The 18,640-nt window shown below is 56.7% G+C and overlaps 1 protein-coding gene across 1 annotated transcript; it reads left to right on the top strand.

Annotated features, from left to right (window-relative positions):
- Positions 1–714: 714 nt before the first annotated feature.
- FAM131C (family with sequence similarity 131 member C) lies at positions 715–18,293 on the top strand. The gene is made up of 7 exons (XM_021936421.2): positions 715–942; positions 12,330–12,445; positions 13,571–13,606; positions 13,903–13,996; positions 16,012–16,194; positions 16,460–16,570; positions 17,349–18,293. The coding sequence occupies exons 1-7, from the start codon at positions 921–923 to the stop codon at positions 17,627–17,629; spliced, it is 843 nt and encodes a 280-aa protein (XP_021792113.2). The 5' UTR covers positions 715–920; the 3' UTR covers positions 17,630–18,293.
- Positions 18,294–18,640: the final 347 nt, after the last annotated feature.

Here is an 18,640-nt window from a genome sequence, read left to right as displayed (position 1 = left end):
TGACCATCAGTGTGTGAATGAGGGTATGTACACATGGGAGAGTGTGTGTGTAGGCATGTGCGTGTGAGTGTGAATAACTACAGAGGCCGTCCAGGGCTGGGGGAAAAAACCCATGCCTCAGTTTACTTTGCCCTAGACAAGCCCTGAGAGGCAGCCTTGCCCCCCTCTTCAACCATCGCTGGAGACCTTCATCCAGCTGCCAGGCCGCCAGCGCACTATCTACCCCCACTCTCTCTACCCCACCTCTGGGCATATATTATTTTGCGTATGTTAATTTCAATCGCTCTGAATGAGGCGTTGACAGTCAAAAGTTGCTGAACTCACAGCTTAGGGCTCTCAGGCAAGGCCTCTAACTTCTGTGAGGCTCACTTTCATCCTCTGCAAAATGGGCCCAACGGAACTGTTGTTCTTGTGCACACCCCTCCTCGCCCCCAAGCCCTCGTGCCCAGTCGTCGCTGTTGTGGTTAAATTCATGTTGTTTACTTTGTGCCCCAAATGCCAGGAGTCTCCCCGCCCCCTCCTTCCCCTTCCCTGACCTTCAGCCCGGGCAATCCCTGGAGGTGCGGGAGGCCCGAAGGGACAGAGGTGGCCCTCCCGCGCGCCGCGGCCACAGGTGCGCCCAGGCCTCCGGGCTGCGCTCCCCCGGGCCCCGCCCGCCGCGCCCCGCGGTGTCGCCCTCCCCTGGCAGCGGCGGGCGCTGCGCGGGAGGCAGCGGCGCGGGAGGCGGCGGCGCGAGGCGAGCCGGGCGCGGCGGCAGCGGGGACGACCGGGGCTGGAGTTGAGGCCAAGCCAAGGGCGCCCGAGCCCCCCGCCCGGCGCGTCCTCTGGCTGCGCAGTGCTCAGCTCCGGGCCCGCGGAGACATGAACGCCCCGCGGCCTCACGCACCCCGGGCGCAGCGGCCCGGCCCCGCGGCCCCGTGATGGGCTCCTGCGTGTCGCGAGGTGAGGGGGCTCGGCCGGGGGTGGGGGGATCGGGCGCCGGGGACCGGTGCAGTCCCCTCGCCGCTGGGAGACCTGGGGGGTGGGACTGGTGACCCGCCCTTCACAGCCCGGCCGCATCCCCGAGGACGCGGCGTCCTGAAGGGGACAGGGCTGGGGACGGTGGGGGGCGGGGAGCAGCGCGAAGAGTGCACGTGCAGAGCTCACTGCATCCCCGCCCCGGTTTGCAGCCCCGCAGGTGACACGAAGCAGGGTCCAGTGCCGCGCTCTCATCCCTACAGCCACACACCCCCTGCCGGGTGCCTGGGAGGGGAGGGAGGCTCCGGTTCTTCCTGGCTTCGCGGAGGAACTGCGGGGCACGGGGAGAACTAGCAGACCCTCCCCGTCCCACCCTTCCCCAAGACACAGGCCTTGCCAGCTCACCCCCACAGCCCCTTCCCACGTCTTACCGGGTGCCCCCATCTGCAGAGTCCCTGAACGCTGTTGTCAGGAAACGGTTAATGGTGGGGAACAGGTTATAAAGAAGGTTCCCCTGCCCCCACCCTTATCCCTAATCCTCCTCCCCACCCCATCCTTGGTCAGGGGACAGAAGGGCCAGAGCACAGCTGATGTTCCCAGTTACCGCCTGGGTCTTTCTCTCTTGTGTCTGACCTGTCACCCTCTGCTCTCCCTGAGGTGGTACCCAGGGAGGTGGAGGGACCTGCCCTTGCCTGGGGGACCAGGGCAGGCCCTGGCCTCTTCTATCGGTGAGTAGGGGACACAGAGTCTTGCACAGAGATTGGGGGATGGGCAGGTTGGTCTTTGGAGCCCCCTACCTCCACCCCCACCCATCACCACCAGCTTTCCAACAGGCCGCTGGGCAACATTTTAGACAAGCAATTGGGCTGAGCTCTTCTCCCACCTTGGTCTGTTCACCCCACAGTGGGATCAGGGGGGTGTGGCTGGGAGTGGGGGTGGCTTTGGCCTTGGTTCAGGCTCTGCAGGCTGAGGCCAAACCCACTGACCACCACCACACCCATCAACCCTAGTAGCTTACCCAGAATAGAGAGGACCTTGTCCTGGGGGTATTGAGCAGGGAGCGTAACGCCCTTCCCCGATCCTCTGGACCCTAAGGGCTTCTGCTCAGGAGTTCCTGTGGGCATTCAGGTAAGTGGCTCAGGATGTCTCTGGGAGGTATCGGGCGGAATCGCGGCTGGGGAAGGGGAAGGTACAGGGTTAGGCTGTGTGAGGTTCCTTTACTTATCTATGCAAAAGCTGATATTAACATGATAGCTGCCATGTGTCAGGCACCGTGTGCATGCTGGGCATCCAGCAGCAAGGAATCCAGCACAGCACCTGGTCCATGAGGCCTGCAGCCTAGCGGGAGGGGAAGGGAGTTTGAAGAGTGAGGAGTGCTAAGGATTCTTTAGGAGCACCAGGCTCCAGAAACTCCAAAGGTTCTAGGCAGTCTCTGGCTCCAGGTGGAGGGGATCTGAGTGTTTCCTCAGTGGCCAGGTCCCTTCCCCTTCATTTGGCCACCCCATGCCAGGCACCTTGGGGTCCCAGCCCCAGTGGACTGGCCTTTGAGCTGAGGACACACTGAGTACGGAACAGAGGCTGAGGAGGAAGAGACGCCTGCTAAGGTCACCCTGAGAGGCTGGGGCCCAGGTCCTCTGACCCCACAGCTGGGGGTCCCTCCACTGCCCCCTCTGCCAGGGCTCTTTGGGGCCACAGCAGCCAAGATGCGCTCCCTCCACCCTTCCTTCTGCAGCCTGGGCTTCCCCAGTGCCCCCCAGATCTAGTTGTATAGTCCAGCCTTGTCCCCCTCCTGAGAAGATGGGGCCCTTGACAGTCTCAACATACACCCAAAAAGTTGGATTGAGGTGAAAATAGTATGGGGAGCCACGTGGGCAGGGGACGGCCAGGGTCCCAGAGACTCTGGGTGGCTGCATCACTGACCCACCCAGCTCTCTCCTCCTCACGGATGCTCTCCGAGTGCATACTAGTCTGAAAGTTTTAGGCAGATAAAGCTAGTTTGGGTTATATATGAACACAGTCCCTGTCTTACGAGTGGGAAAACAGAGGCAGAGGGCAGTGGAGAGACTTGTCCAGGGCCACACAGCTAGGAAAGGATAAGCCAAGATTTAAACCACGGCATGCTGACTCCACAGGCTGGGGCCTCAGTCTCTGCACTCACAGCCAGCCCTCGGCCCTGGTGCCTGCACCTGTCTACTCTCCTGGAGCTGCAGGCTCCTGTGGGCTCCTGTGCCCCCACCTGGCCCCTGCACTGGCAATCGATTGCTAATCGTAGCCTCTGAGTGCTGAGTGCCTCCTAGGCCAGGTAGGCACTGCTGCAGAAGGAAGGGTGAAGGGAGTGCGTCCACCCTTGGCCAAGGCCAAGGATTGCAGGCCTCAGGCTGATGCCCATACTGAGCCCAGAGCTTGCACCCAGCCGGGGCCATCCAGCCAAACCCCAAAACCTAGGTCAGGCCACACCTGGGAAAATCACCCCATCCCAGCATTGGCAGCAGTTAGCATCTGCATACTTGGTAGAGAGGCTAGGAGTGCAGAATAGGAAGCAGGGCTCCACCATTTACTAGCTCTGTGACCTCAGCAAGTGACTTGACCTTGTGTGTGTATCTCAGTGTTCCCATCTCTAAAATGGGAATTATAATATTATTGATGTCATAGGGTTGCTGGGCGGACTAAATGGCTTTAATTCATGTAAGGCATTCAGACCAGTACCCAACACATAGTAAGCACTCGTACATATTAGCTATCGCTCTCATTTTTACTTTTAATGTTAATATTGTATATATTATAATAGAGATAGGCTCTCACTATGTTGCCCAGGCTTATCTCAAACTCCTGGCCTCAAGCCATCCTCCTACCTCAGCCTCCTAAAGTGCTGGGATTACAGGTGTGAGCCACTGTGCCCGGCCTTTAATTTTTATTACCTGTCTGTACAGACAGCTAATACAGGCCTTCATGGCTGAAAGGGGAAACCTACGGAGGTTTTTAGCCGCATCCTGCCTCATGGGAAAGGCAGTGGGTGGCAGGCACTCAAGGTGCTGAGGACATTGAGAAACTGATTGGGACCAGATTAAGGGAACAAATGCTGTTTCCAGGAGCTATTTTGTGTTCATTATCTATTTTTAAGCTACCGTTTGTTGAGCGCTTATCCTGAGCTGGGCTGAGCCTTTGCTCTCCTGACCTAGTTAGTTCTCATTCAACCCTGTGACAAAGGACATGGGGCTCAGAGAACGGGAGGGTCTTCCCTCAGGTCACATGACCAGGGCATGGAGAGGCAGGACTTGAATCCAGGTCAGTGCGACCCCAGAGCCTGAGTGTGGAAACCCTGTCCTTTGCTTTCTTATGTCCCTAGAGAGAGAGAGGTGCTGTGGCTCACGCTTATAATCTAAACACTGGGAGGCTGAGGTGGGAGGATCACTTGAGCCCACGAGTTCAAGACCAGCCTGTGCAACATAGTGAAACCTCATCTCTACAAAAAAACTTTTAAAAAATTATCTAGGTGTGTTGGTGTGCGCTGGTAGTCCCAGCTATTTGGGAGGCTGAGGCAGGAGGATGGCTTGAACCCTGGAGGTCGAAGCTGCAGTGAGCTGTGATTGCTCCACTGCACTGTAGCCTGGGCAACAAAGATCCTGTCTCAAAAACAAAAAGAGGTGCTCAGTATACGGCCAGTGCTTAGAAAAACAATCTCTTGGAAAACTTGAATGGTCCCTATTTGTTTGGGGCTCTGCAACCAGTGGCAGTCTGTATGGAACAGAGAGGAATATTTGCCCTGCTTCTCTCCAGTTCCAGGGGCTCAGTACCCACTCCATGCCCTTGGTGCCATAACCACTCTGCCTGCCCACTCATGCCCCAGCCATCTCCTCCAGGCCAACTGATCAGCCTCCTGGCCCCACGTTGGGGGTCTCCAATGCACTGGGGGCTGGTGGGGTCAGAGGTGAGAGTAGAAACGAGAGACCGAGAATTTTCTTCTGGAAAATCAGACATCTGGTCATGTCTGGGTGAAGGCACAAGCTCTAAGGGGACCCACCAGAGCCACCCATAGTTTCCAAGCAGTCCTATACCAGGGACTGAGGAAAGGGTAGGTGGGACCTTGCCCTTCAGGAGCTCACAGTCTGATGAGAGAGGTACAGCTTTGTCCGTGGAGTAGCCTAATGGGGGAGGCAGGATGCATGAACCCTTGGAAGGATGACCCGAGGACCCTGTCTGGAGATCAGCCCTGTTTAGTGGTTGGGGTACAGGCTTTGGAGTTTCACACGGGCCAAAGTGTGACCCTCATCTCTGCTGCTTATTAGCGGGTGATCTCGCGTAAGTGATTTATCCTCTCTGAGCCTCCGTTTCCTTATCTGTAAAATGGGCATAATACCTACTTTGCAGGATTGTTGTGTGGGTTAAATGAGAGATCATGGGTGAATAGGCCTAGGACAGTACCTGACACAGTACTGTCGCACCTGCTCAGTAAACAGTGGCGGCAAATCACTGCAGGCCAGACTTTGGCCATTAGGGCCACAGGTGAGGGAGTCACCTAATCCAGCAGAGGCCAATCTGGGCAGGTTGCTTGGGAGAGGTGAGGCTAGAGCAAGATGTTCCCAGAGACCAGGTCACAGGATGGGAGGGAGCCTGGGGAAGGAAGTAGGGAGGAGCTGGAGTGTGTGGAAGTTCCGGGGAGGAGCCCATTTTCTCTCTCCATCCTTGCACAGGGAGGGAAAGGGACCCCCTTGGAGAGCTCTGAGCTGAGCCAACGCATGGATGAGCTACTGTCACGGCTCAGGTGACCCGTAAACAAACATCCTAGGGAGGGAGGGGACACTCAGTCCACTCAAGGCCTGGCCTCTGCCAAGCTCTGTGGCCTGCTCCCCTGGCAGTGATTCAACAGGCAGAGAGGCCAAGGACTCACCCTCAAGGGCTTCCCTTTGCGGAGCCTCCAGGGCCAGCTCCAGCCCTGGGGACAAGACCAGAGGAGTGGCTGACTAAGATGTGTCCCTTGTCCAGAGAGAGACACTGAGGGGAGAGGGCTGGAGCAGCTGCTGCCTACAGACTGCTTGCTGTGGTAGGTGCTTCGTCCTTGCTGCAGCCCTTTCCGGGCTGGTATTATTTCACAGATGAGAATCCAAGGCTCACGGGGGCTAAGTCGCATGCCCACCCCCTGAGCAGAAAGTGAGAAGTTGGGACTTAAACACAGCTCAGGGACTGTAAGAGGAATGCCTTGGCCGCTTATGTTCTCTTCAGAGCCAAGGGCAGAGCCCGGCACGTCACAGCTGGGCAGTACATACCCGAGCAATGGTTGGCTGGAGGGGCCGCATTGGCTACAGGTGCCCTGAGAAGCTGAGCGGAGAAGCCCGAGGCTGGCCGGGGAGGAGCATCAGGGGACACTTTGACCCCAGGCTGCTGCTCAGTTCCTGTGTGGTTTCAAGAGGATGTTTACCCTCCCTGGGCTGCTGCAGAGTCAAACGTGGTCCCTCTCTGCCCGCTGGGGTACAGAGCCCTAGGAGACACTCTTGGGGTAGATGGAAACCATGGTGACTAATGGGCTGGGACACAGAGCCCCAAAGAACGGCTTAAAGGAGTTGGAAGACCCTGAAGCAGATGAGAGGAGCCTGAGGGTTTGTGCTGCAGACTCACCCAAGGATCAAGTAGAGAAGACGAGTATGGGAACTGCAACAAGAGGGGTTTAGGCTGGACATCAGGAGGAACTGTCTGGGAGGTTAGACTCTAAAGCAGTTTGAAGAGGAGCTGGCATAGGAAGGCAGGAAGCACCCTCAAGATGCAGAGGAGAAGCTCTGGTTGAAGACAGAGGGATGGAGGAGACATCTGGTTGACACCCTCTCCTTGAAGGATCAAGATGGCACTCTTCAGGTTGCCATGGCAACCAGAAGCCTGTCACTCTTGTGGACAGAGGAGGTGGGGGAGGGAGCAGGTCTGAGAAGGGATCTCTGACCTTGAGGTCAGGAGAGTAGGATGTGGACTGAAAGAAAGGAGGTGTCCTTCTGGGAGAGGGAGCCACAGGAGCAGGTGCTAGCGGTCCCCTCGGTCGCCTCCCAGCCCCCACGCCACATGACACTCTGTGTTTTTCCAGTTGCCAGTGGTGACGTGGCCACCAGTCCCAGCTGGGCGAAGAATAGCCTGTGATTTCACCCTGGGCTGGTTCATTACCTGACGTCCCCATGGCAACCAGCCTGTGACATCACGGGGCCAAAGTCCTCAGGGGGAGCAGGCAGCTTTGGCGGAGACACCCGAACCCCAACTGAGGTGGGGAGCCAGGTGGACTGGGGAGGGGGTGGGAGCCAGGAGTCCTGCAAGCCCACAACCATCTCAACGAATGACCTTTTTCAAGTCATGCCTCTGCCAGGCTTTGGCAGCACCATCAGCCTCCTCCGTGCCCGGCTCCCCTCCCCATCAACCTTGCTCCCTGGTCTGTGGCTGGAGAGTTGTAAAAAAGCTTCAGGGGGTGGCCAGGGGTCCTAGAAATACCCTAACGCCTCTCAAGTTCCCAGGGTCAGCCTATGGCCAGTACCACCTGTCTGTACCTTGGCGGGCCCTGGCTTGTCCAAGACGTGCAGAATTTCCAGAACCTCAAGATTGGCAACTTGCAAACTTTTTTGACTGGACCCATAGGAATAATATATTTTGCATCATGACCCAGAAAATTTTTACTGTGTGTGTGTGTTGTGCACACACATCTGCACAGACTTGTGTCTGCATAAACAGAAGCTTCATAAAGTAATACTTAACGTGACTTGCAGTGGGCTCTGATATTTTCCATTCTATTCCATTAAAATAAGGCCTAATCAATAAATGGCTGCATGACCCACTGAAAGATGCACCCCTAGTTTGAACATTGCCTTTGAAGGGCCTGGACAACATGGCCTTTGTAGAAATGGAGGCCCTGGAGCCCAGAGAAGGGCAGGACTAGCTCAGAGTCACACAGCAGGGACTCAGGAAAAAGAACAAGATGAGCTGAGTGCTATGGTGTGCAGGCACATGGCTCAGCCCACGTGACCCCATGTGGTGGGATCTCCTCCTTAGGCCTACCTGGGTCATGAGTGCTCTCACCTCCTTAGGCCTGCCTGGGTCATGGATGAAGTGCTCAATAAGATCTTTCCTTGGCTCCAGTCTCTGCGTCCAGCTTCCCTGACTAGCTCACCTGCTTACCTTTGGGTAGATCCCAGAAACCTATGGTCTTTTCTGCAAACTAAATCTAATCCAGTTGGGATGAAAACTTTAATCTCAGGCTGGGCGCGGTGGCTCACACCTGTAATCCCAGCACTTTGGGAGGCCAAGGTGGGCAGATCACTTGAGGTCAGGAGTTCGAGACCAGCCTGGCCAACATGGTGAAACCCTGTCTCTACTAAAAATACAAAAATGAGCTGGGTGTGGTGGTGAGTGCCTGTAATCCCAGCTACTCGGGAGGCTGAGGCAGGAGAATCTCTTGAACCTGGGAGACAGAGGTTAGAGTGAGCCGAGATTGCGCCACTGCACTCCAGCCTGGGTGACAGAGCGAGATTCTGTCAAAAAAAAAAAAGAAAGAAAGAAAGAAAAAAAGAAAAAAAGAGAAAGAAGGAAAGAGAAAGAAAGAAAGAAAAGAAAGAAAGAAAGAAAAGAAAGAAAGGAGAAGGAGAAGAAGGAAGGAAGGAAGGAAGGAAAGAAGGAAGGGAAAAGAAAATAAAAGGAATCCTTAATCTCACCTTCAACTGAATGCCCACCTTCCCCTGCCAGCTAGGGCTGGTGACCTGCGGGCCACAGTGGGATCTCTACCCTGCTGACCTCTATCCCCTCTTGGCATTCCTTTTTCCTCTGGCATGCTGGGGTGTGGCATGAGGGATTTCAGAGAAAGGGTCAAGACATGGTTATTTTATCAGGGGCTTTAGGGTCTCCCTTGACCAACACCGGCTCACTGTTGAGACGTCTGTGTGGCAGGCACCCAAATATTCATGCCTTCCTTCTTACCCAAATATGCAATGAGTGTCTATGTGTGCCAGGCCCTATGGCAGGTGCTGAGGCGGCTGTGGTGAAGGAAATAGACAAGGGCCCAGCCCTTGCAGAGCTCATATCCTAGTGAGAGTCAATGAATGAGATGGACACCCGCGATGAGGAGGGAGATGGGAGCTATGTCCCAAACAGGATGGGGACCGAGAAAGGGTCGGCTGTAAATCAGACCATTGGGGGAGGCCTCGCTGAGGTCCCAGCATTGGAACAGAGAGCTGTGTGGAGTGAGGGAGTGAACCCCTGGGTGTCTGGGAGGAGGGAGCTCCGGGCGTGGGGAGGAGACGGCCAGTGCAGAGGCCCTGAGGCAGGTGTGGCTGGGCAGCTCTGAGGACACCCCAGGAGAGGGATCAGGGTGGCCAGAGGGGAGTGAGAGGGGACAGTGGTGGGGGTGAGGTGGAATGGGGGGGCCTGGATCTCCCAGCTTAGCGTGTGTGAGTTCTCTGGGGAGCCATCTGGGTGTGGGGGGGTGGGGGCTGCTGACTATAGAGCCCCTGTCATGGGAGGCCTGACCTGGCTTGACCTCTTCCACTCCCTGCCCAACTTCCCTCTCCTCCTAAAGTGCTCCCCCTGCAGCATGGGGGCTGTGGTCCCCTCACCCTGCAAGCAGCCCTCTTAGCGGTCCCAGTGAGGCCTAGCCAGGACTCCTTCCTAGTTGCCTGCTTTGCTTTGAACATCTCACGATCCTTGCCATAGCACAAGCTGGAGGGCTGGCTGCTTCCCGGCCCACCTCGCCCCCACCTACCCCGCCTGCTGTCTCTCACTGATTACAGAGACATTTAACTGGGGCCACGTCTGCCTCTGCAGGCATCCCACATTTCTGCACGTGATCCTCTGGGAACCTCCTGTTAGCATGTGGGGAGATGTGGTTGGTTGGAGTCAGAAGGATGGTTGATGGCTGGGGTTGCAGAGCCCGTTTCGGCCACATTAGAGATGGGGTCATCTCCCTCCCCACTGGCGACAGTGGTTTGCTTGGAAACACAGGGGCTTCAAGGCTTCCATGTTCTCAGTTTTGGATCCCACTAGACAATTCCTGAAGAACAAGAACAGTCTCCCTCAATGGCCCACTCTACAGATGAGGAAATGGGTGAGGGGAAGGCACTTGCTCAGGTCTCGTAGGTGGTAAGGGTGGAGCTGGGATTTGGACAGGACAGTCTGGCTCCAGGCCCTGACTCGGAGAGCTTTGGAGCAGCTCCTCAGAAGCTGCCCCTGAAATGAGGATTTGGGTACAACTGATATGAGGTGAACCTTCCAGATGAAGCCAGTAGGGAACGGAGCGAAAGGAGGATAGAGGAGGCCAACCAGGCAGTGGGGTGGTCTCAGGCCTGGCCTCAGGCCTCATCCTGCAGGGTACTCTGGAGGGTAAGTGAAGGGGAATTTTCTGATCCCAGACAAAGGAGTCCTGCACCTGGCAGTCATTGGCTTGGGGCTGCTCCAGGTGGGGCCAACAGAAATTTACCTAGGGCAGCCACTGTAAAAGAGCCACAGGTGGTGCCTCTTAGAAGCCATGCAGGGCATGGGGGCAAAAACAGGAAAAAGGAATCCAGGGGAATTGGGGACAGCACCCACATGGTCCCCTAACCCCAGTGACACAATCTGGCCTAGAGCATAAAGTCCCTCCGCTGGCGCTGGCGGGCAGAGAGTGAGCGCAGGGACCTTTGTCTTCCAGGGACAGAGGATGCCTGCAGCAGGGGAGCCCTGGGAGAAGGGAGCGGGGAGACCTGGGATAGACCTAGGAGAGGGCTAATAGGATTTGCCGGTTTACTGGGTGGTCCCCGGGAGAATGGGGGAAGGCAGGACCCTGAGAAACTCCTAGGGTTGTAGTTGGTGCAGTGGGGGACTAGCGGAAGGTAGACCAGATTTGGGAGTCCTCTTTTGCCCAGGTGTGCTTGAGGTGCCCTTTGGGCATCCATGTAGAGAGCTGGAAACTCAGTTGGGAGCTCAAGTGAGGAGTCAGGGCTGGAGGTGTGCACATGGGCAGTGGGCAGCGGAAACAGGAAGGTGAGGCCTCCTGGGGAGACAGGGTGGTGAAGGGCCAGGATGGAAGTGTGGTGCCAGCCAATGGGCAGGGGTGAGCCAGGGAGGAGCCACAGAGGGGACCTAGGACAGCAGCCAGAGAGGCCGGAGGCCAGGATAAGAGCGAGGCTCAAGAGGGCAGGCAGGCTGCACAGCTCTAGCTCCAAGAAGAGGCTGGAGCGGCCCCCACTGGAGTTGGCCCCATGGAGGTTCCTGGCAGCTTGGCAAGGGCTGCCTCATGAAAGCCTGCTTGGAATGGGTGGAGGAGAACTGGAGGACAAGGAAGTAGAGGTGGGACACAGCTCTCTGCACATCCGGCGAGAAGGGAGCAAAGGAACGGCTAAGTTGCTGGAGGGAAACAGTGGTCACAAGCTTCTCAAAAGACAGGAGATGCTGGGATGCTGATGGCCCCACCCAGTGGTAAGGGGACAGAGGAGTGAGAATGCGGGAGAACATCCAGAGCCCAAGAAGCATGGCAGCATATGCCGTGCTGGCTGAATGCTTCAAGGCGGACGGAGTGGAGAGCAGTGACTCCGCAGGAGGGAGAGCAGAGCCCCTGAGGGGAGGGCAGGGGCAGGGTCCAGCCCTGGGTGGATGCGCCAGAAGGTCTTGGGTGCAGCAGGAACAGCTCTTCCTTCGTTGCAGGAGGGAAAGGTGACGATGTGGGCAAAGGTGCAGGCAGGCTCTGGTGATTTGGGTGGAAAGATCCAGGTGAAACCTTTCCAAGGATCCTGGACCCAGTGAGGGGGGGCAGAAGCCCCCAGCAGTGTGTGGGGTCGGGGAGGGAGTGTGTTTCATGTCTGAGAAGGAAGATTGGGGTGAAGTTGTCAGCCTGGCAGGAAACAAAGGCAGCAGGAAATGGAGAAACAGGGAAGGATCCGGGCAGCATCCCACAGGAGGCTGGGGCTACAATCTAGCACATGGCAGTCACTCTCTCCAGCAACATTTAGCTCTTCAGATCCAGGCACAGGGCAAGAGGGTCAGACTCAAACCCGGGTGAGAGGTAAGGGCGTCTGCGAGAGACAGCTCAGAGGCCGTGCTGGAGGGTCAGCTGGGCCAGGAGCAAAAGAGGAGCTAGTCGGGAAATACCAGGGCAAATGGATTAAACATCTCCACGAGGCCAAAAACATGCTGGAGTGTGGGTCCTAGAAATTGCGAAAAGGGGGTAAAATGAAGATGAGGCCAGTGATTCCCGCTGAGGGGCACAGGCAGGAGGGCATCTGGCTGGACCCCTCCCCTGCTGTGGACTTGAGTCAGCTTCCTCTACAATGATGCTGGATAAAAATAAGGCCACACCCATCTTATGGGGGGGCCTTGAACATGCCTTGTAAGCAAGAGAGGGCTGGGCTTTGCTGAGTTCCTCCTCTTGCTCTTATTTCCAGACCTGTTCACAAGTGCCCACAAGGACTGCCCCATGCCCCAGGGCACGGACCCCTTGAACCCAGACCTGCCCTCGGGCCGCACTCCCACCGTGGCTGTAGACCCTGTCACTGGCAAGGTAACTGGTTGCTCCTCATCCCTGTGCTGCCTGTGCCCCAGTTCCCGGCCTGTCCCTTACAGCTCCCCGCAGGGAGCAGAATCCATTCCAGTCTCCTTCCTTCCCTGCCAAACCCTCTTCTCCCTGTGGGACCAGGGGCCCTAAGGCCTGATATTCAGCAGCATGAGAGACTGGACTGGGCTGAGCATCCAGGGGCTGGACCAGGCTTGTTTAGAAGACTGTCCATCCTGAAGGTCTTCCTGCACAAATTAATGCTGCCTTGCAGACAACACATTCTGCTACCAGCCCACTACTCCTGAGCAGCCTCACGAATGTTATATATAAGTTATGTAATATATATAATTATATATTATAATTTTTATAAATTATATATAAAAGTTTATTATATAAAAATATATTATATTATATATAAGTATATATAAAATATAAATATAATATATAATATATAAATATATTATATATAAGTATATATAAAATATAAATATAAAATATATAATATATAAATATGTTATATATTATATATAAATTGTATGTTATAATTTTTGTATACTATATTCTATATAATTTATATGAATATAATTTATATATAATATATATTAAAATTTTACATATGTTTCTCAGTCCAGATTGATTTAGAAGATGTCACTAAGGATCACAAAGGACCCCAAATTCTGGTGCATAATTTCCACCCTTGCCTTAGGGTCTGTGGCATGAACCCACCAGTTGATGTAATTACCATTCCCCCCACCAGCACACCCCTCCTGCTAAGCACCGCACTCAGCTCTCAGCCTCCATTATGTTATTTAGGCCTCACCACAACTCGTGAGGTGAATGACATTGTCACCATTTTGCAGAGGAGGAGACATGTTTGGCAAAGTGAGAGCCCACACCCAAGCCCGCTCTATAAGCTGCACCCGCTGCCTCTCCTCCCAGCACCACTGTTGCCCCCTCCTTCTTACTCTGCATGCCGGGGGACACCAGAGCATGACCCATGAGAGGACAGACCCCGACCTCACAGAGCACCAGAAGGCTGACCCCCATCCCCGCCCAGGGCCGCAGGACTCGGGCCATCTGCCAGGACAGCGTGCCAGGCCCTACCTGATCCTCTCTCTCCTCTTGTTTTAGGACAAACAGATGGATTTCTGTTGGGATCCTTGGCAGGTCAGTGCACTTGTGTGTCCCCCAGTCTAGCCAGCCCCAGCTGACATCCCCATCCCTCTATCCTTTGTGCCCAGCCCAGGCACACAGTCCTGCTGGCCCTGGGGGAGAGGAGTCTGATGAAACAGTGGGTGGGGGTGGTCCTGTGGGAGTTGGTAGGATCTCCCTGACTTGAGCTGCCCTGTCCCTGCCCACTGGCCAGAAGACCTGGTGGTCTGGGAGACGGGATGGGTGGGACTGGAGGGATGTCGGCCAGCAGCCTGGCCCACCCTGCTCACTCCTCCTGCCCCTTCCTCCAGAGGTGCTTCCAGACCACCAACGGCTACCTGTCCGACTCCAGGTCCTGCCCCAGCAACTACAACGTGGCAGCCCTGGCCACCTCGTCCCTTGTGGGTAGGTTCTGGCTGCAACTCTCCTGCCCTTGGAGAATGCACAGTCCCACCGTAGACCCTGGCTGTGGGAAGGGCACAGCTGAATTGCAGGTGGGAGGACGGCAGCCCTGTTGGATTCTCCATTTTCTAAATGCCAGAGTCCATGCTGGGTTATGCGGGTCATGGGGGGACCAGTGGCTCAGGGTTCTGTTTCCACGAGTTAAACTGCTGGGTTCTCAAGAAGCTCTGCGGGGGTGGGGCAGAGTTTTTCAGATGTCTGTCTGGCATGGTCTCCTTGCCTCTCTGCCAGTCACAACAACACCTTAGTTCAGGTTCCCTGGAAGCAGAGCCTGACATGGCATGACTGTGCAGGTGATTCCCTGGAGACTGGCCCTCAAGAGAAGCGAGCAGGTAGCGGGGAAGGCAGAGGGGGCTGGGGAAGGGGCTCAGCAGGAGTCTAGCCCTGCCCACCTAGTCCCACTGGGAGCGTGGGAGCATGAATTGATGGGGCTGGACTTTATATTCCCCCATTGCTGCCTCACTGGCTGCCCCTGGGGAGGACTCCGCAGCCTCCCGGCATCTCCAGGTGAGGAGGCTCCTAGGAGCTCACAGTGGTTCTCCAGATAAGGGTGTGAGCTGACAGCAGCAGCACCTGAAGCAGCTGGGTGTGGGCTCCCAGACCAGTAGAGGGGGTTTCGGTGGCCAAACCACAGCATCAGGTGACCCCAGCACTAAATCCCACCCAGCTCCCCTGAGGCCCCTGGGGCCCTGCCTCCCCACATTGGCCTGTGCCTTTCCTCCATCTCCAGCACCTTCCTCCACCTCAACTGCCCTTCAAGGGCCACTTGAACCCCCACTTCCTACAAAACATCCTCTCCAATTGCCAACACTCGCCAACTAAGTGGGTGGGAAAGTCTCCCCTTTCTTCCACACTCCCATCTTTCCTGTTTTCCCCACTCTCTAATTACCTTCGTGGATACTCCTCCTACTTAAATATTGCCATTCCTCACATCACATCATGGCTTCGGGAACCTGGGTGACTCCCAGATCTGTTCTCAGCCTTGGTTAATGGTGATGCTGAACCATTCCTGGCAGCCCCCTCTCCATTTTACACATCCAACAGCTCTACTCCTAAAGCCCCCGACCCCTCCTCTCTGTCTGCCCAGCCCTTGCCATGTCTGCAGTAACCCCTAATCCTCCAACTGGGGTGCTCTTCCTAAACAGCTGTGCTAACTGCTCACTCTCTTGCTCATTTCCCTGCTGGGGCTCCCCACTGCACAGGAACGTCTGAGCCCTCCACCTTGTTCTCCCCAACCCTGTTCTGGCCCTGATCAGCTCCCAGCTTCTCCTGTCACCCAGTCCTAGTGTGGACCCCATGTCTCACCCCAGCTAGTCCTGGACTCATGCCAGACTCTTCCATGCCTTCATCCTCTTCTCATCTCTGAAATGAAACCTCCAGTCTTGCCTCTATCTGTCCAAACCCAACACACCTTCAAATTTCAATCTCAGGTCCCCTCTTCCAGGAAGCCTTCCCTGCCTGCTTTACCCACCCAGCTCTCACCTTCAGCAGAGCTGGCAGGCTACAGAGATGCTCTCTCAGAATGTGTTTAATGGATCATGGAGAAAGCTGGGGGCTCATGAGTGGTCCTCGGGTGGATCTCCTTGGGCAGAAGGGTCTGAACTTAGTCAGAAAGGGAGTGAGGGGTGTGGGCGATCTGGGGAAGAAGCACCCAGTGGGTGGGAACATGGACTAGGAGTAGGATGCTGGGAGGAAATGCGGATGCCAGTGGGTGGGAGCATTGAGGGGAGGGGGCTGCAGAGCTCAGAGGACTCAGGGCAGGAGTGAGGAGGCGGCTTTGGAGGGCGTGAAGAGTTAGATGGGTATAGGCCCCTGGGGAGGTGTGGGGCACTGATGGAGACTGTGGCACACTGAGGGAATGTGGGGTACAGGCCACCAGGTGGGCCTGAGGCATGGGGACCAGGCCCTAGGCTGGGTCTTGTGTCAGAACAGTCGCCCAGATGCCCTCCATGCCCCAGGGGTGGTGCAGAGCATCAAGGACCACATCACAAAGCCCACGGCCATGGCCCGAGGCCGCGTGGCCCACCTCATCGAGTGGAAGGGCTGGAGTGCCCAGCGGGCAGGCTGGGAGCTGTCCCCAGCTGAGGACGAGCATTACTGCTGCCTCCCGGATGAGCTGCGTGAGGCCCGCTTTGCTGCAGGTCAGTGAGGAGGGGGATTGGCCAGGGCTCTGTGGGGGTGAAGCTGGGACATTGAGGGGCCCAGATCACTGCATGGGCATCGTCTGGGCAGGAAAAAATAATGGCATAGGGTGGGGGGCTATTAAGTGAGCATTCTTGACCACTGGGGCGTGGATGGGCAGCGCTGAGAGGCGGCCACCCTCCGGCCTGTTCTGGAGCAGCTCCATGGGGCACTGAGGCTGTCCCCACCCATTCCCCACTGAGCCAGATCTCGCTGTCCTCGCAGGGGTCGCCGAGCAGTTTGCCATCACAGAGGCCACACTGAGCGCTTGGTCCTCGCTGGACGACGAGGAGCTGCACCCCGAGAACAGCCCCCAGGGCATCGTCCAGCTCCAAGGTACAGCCCAGGAGGTCCGGGGGCGGGGGTGAGCAGAGCGGAGCTGAGGCTGGATGCCTGCCCACCACCAAATGCAGTGTGGCCTTGGCCAAGCTCCTTCCTTTTCTCAGCCTAAGTTTCTTCATCTGCAAAATGCGGCAGTGATCCTTGCCCTGCCCATTGCCCGGCAGTGCCAGGAGCAGGAAGGAGAGAATGAGCACAGTGGGGGCGGGAATCGAGTGCTTACCGCACTGAGGGCTGTGCACGAGGCATCTCCCGGAATCCTCACAGCAGCCCTAGGGAGGGGGTCCTGTTGTCCCCATTTTACAAATAAGGAAACAGAGGCACTCAGAGGTTCAGAAACTTACTCCAAATGACACAGTTAGAAGCGTCAGAGCCAGATCTGAAACTTAGCACCAGACACAAGCAACCGCCTTTCTAGAAGCCCAGGTTACTATAGAGGGCTTCAAGGAGCCTTGGCCCTGGGGGAAGCCTGCGCTTAATCCTCCCTGACAGATGGAGAGGGACGGGGAGGGGACAGAGGCCCAGGGGAGCACTGGTTGTGCCAGTTCTCAGAGAGCACAGGCTGGCACCAAGCCCACTCTTGACTCCTCCGTTTACTGCCTCGAGGAGGAACCTGGAGCTCAGAGGGTTTTGGTGACTTGACCAAGGTCACAATGCTCGCCAGAAGCTGGATTTAGAGGCAGGTCTTCTGCCCCTTGCCCTTTCTCACACCCCCAGAGAGGGCGAAGAGCCGGATTCGGGACTCCATTCCCCCGTCACCCTGTTGCTTTTCCAGATCTGGAGAGCATCTACCTTCAGGACAGCCTTCCCAGTGGCCCCTCGCAGGATGACAGCCTTCAGGCCTTCTCCTCGTCCAGCCTCTCCCCTGAGAGCTGTCCCTCACTGGAGGAGCCCCCCAGCACCGCTGGCATCCCGCAGCCCCCCAGCCCAGAGCTGCAGCATCGGCGGCGGCGGCCCGGGCACCAAGGACCCGAGGGTGGGACACACCTACCGGGCTCCCTCCCCTCTGTGGACAGCGGTTCCGTCTGGGAGGAGGACGAGGTGTTCTATAACTGAGGCGGGGGCTGTGCTGGTCAGGCACCTGCTCACACCATGACCTCGCCTGGTGGGCAGTCCAGGCAAATCTGGATCCCAGGGTCCAGGGCAGGGCATCTCTTGACCCCTCAGGTAGGCACAGGGCAGGTGTGGCAGGGATGGGGCCAGCGCTCATCATGGCCTCTCTGTGCCTCGGCGGACCTGCCCCAGCAGTGACAGCTATAACCCCTCCCCCTTCATTACTTCACTCAGGTGGGCACCTTCCCCTGCAGGGTGTCTGCCCTCAGGGAACTCAAGGACTCTCAGAGACACCAGGGCAGCCTGGCCCAGAGGAGCAACAGCCAGGCCCCCAGGAGGACAGCCATGGAGAGAACTGAGACCCACTTAGAGGGGAGTCTGGGAACTCTGCCTGTACCTGGGGCTCAGTCCCTCCCCACTCTATCTGTGTGTCTACCCCCAAGCAAAAGTGGGGTGGCCACTTCTGGTAGCTAAGCACCTGCTCCCCGGCTGTCCTCACCAGGACATCTGTCTCTCTGGAGTGTTTGTCTGTCTGTCCCTCCCTCTCTGAACCTGCTTCCTCGGTGTCCCCTGCTCCTCGCCCCCGGGAGCCCACTTTCGTTCCTTGCAGCTCCCTCCCATCTCACTCAACGTTCTCTGAGGACATTAAAGTGGTCGATTCACTCTGGATGACCTTGGCCTGGTCTCTGCTGGGAAGATGTGACCTTGGGCCCCTGGACGAAGTCCGGAGGGAGTCGGGGAAGGTCCCTACTGCCAATGCTCACGTAGCTGGTCAACCTGCTCCCACCTAGCCAGAGAAGGCCCATGGAGGATGCCCAAGTCTCTGTGGACTCCCCAGGGAGTTACACTTGGGGACTCAGCTTTTTGAACTGTGGCTCAGCCAAGCAGGAGACTAGGGCTTAAGCGACACAGGGTCCTGCTTATCCATGAGGTCAAGCATCATAGACCTGGTGGGAGACCCTCTCTCCCTGGCATCTCCCTGCCAAGAAGTGGAGCATGAGGACGGGAGTCCAG

Source organism: Papio anubis, chromosome 1 (genome assembly GCF_008728515.1).
Source record: "Papio anubis isolate 15944 chromosome 1, Panubis1.0, whole genome shotgun sequence".
Classification (NCBI taxonomy): Eukaryota; Metazoa; Chordata; class Mammalia; order Primates; family Cercopithecidae; genus Papio; species Papio anubis.
This window is presented reverse-complemented; position numbering and strand designations above follow the sequence as displayed.

Coding starts and splice junctions, on each gene's coding strand:
- FAM131C (XM_021936421.2), top strand. CDS start 921: ATGGGCTCCTGCGTGTCGCGAG. Junction 12,446..13,570: donor TAGACCCTGTCACTGGCAAG/GTAACTGGTTGC, acceptor CTCTTGTTTTAG/GACAAACAGATGGATTTCTG. Junction 13,607..13,902: donor TCTGTTGGGATCCTTGGCAG/GTCAGTGCACTT, acceptor CCCTTCCTCCAG/AGGTGCTTCCAGACCACCAA.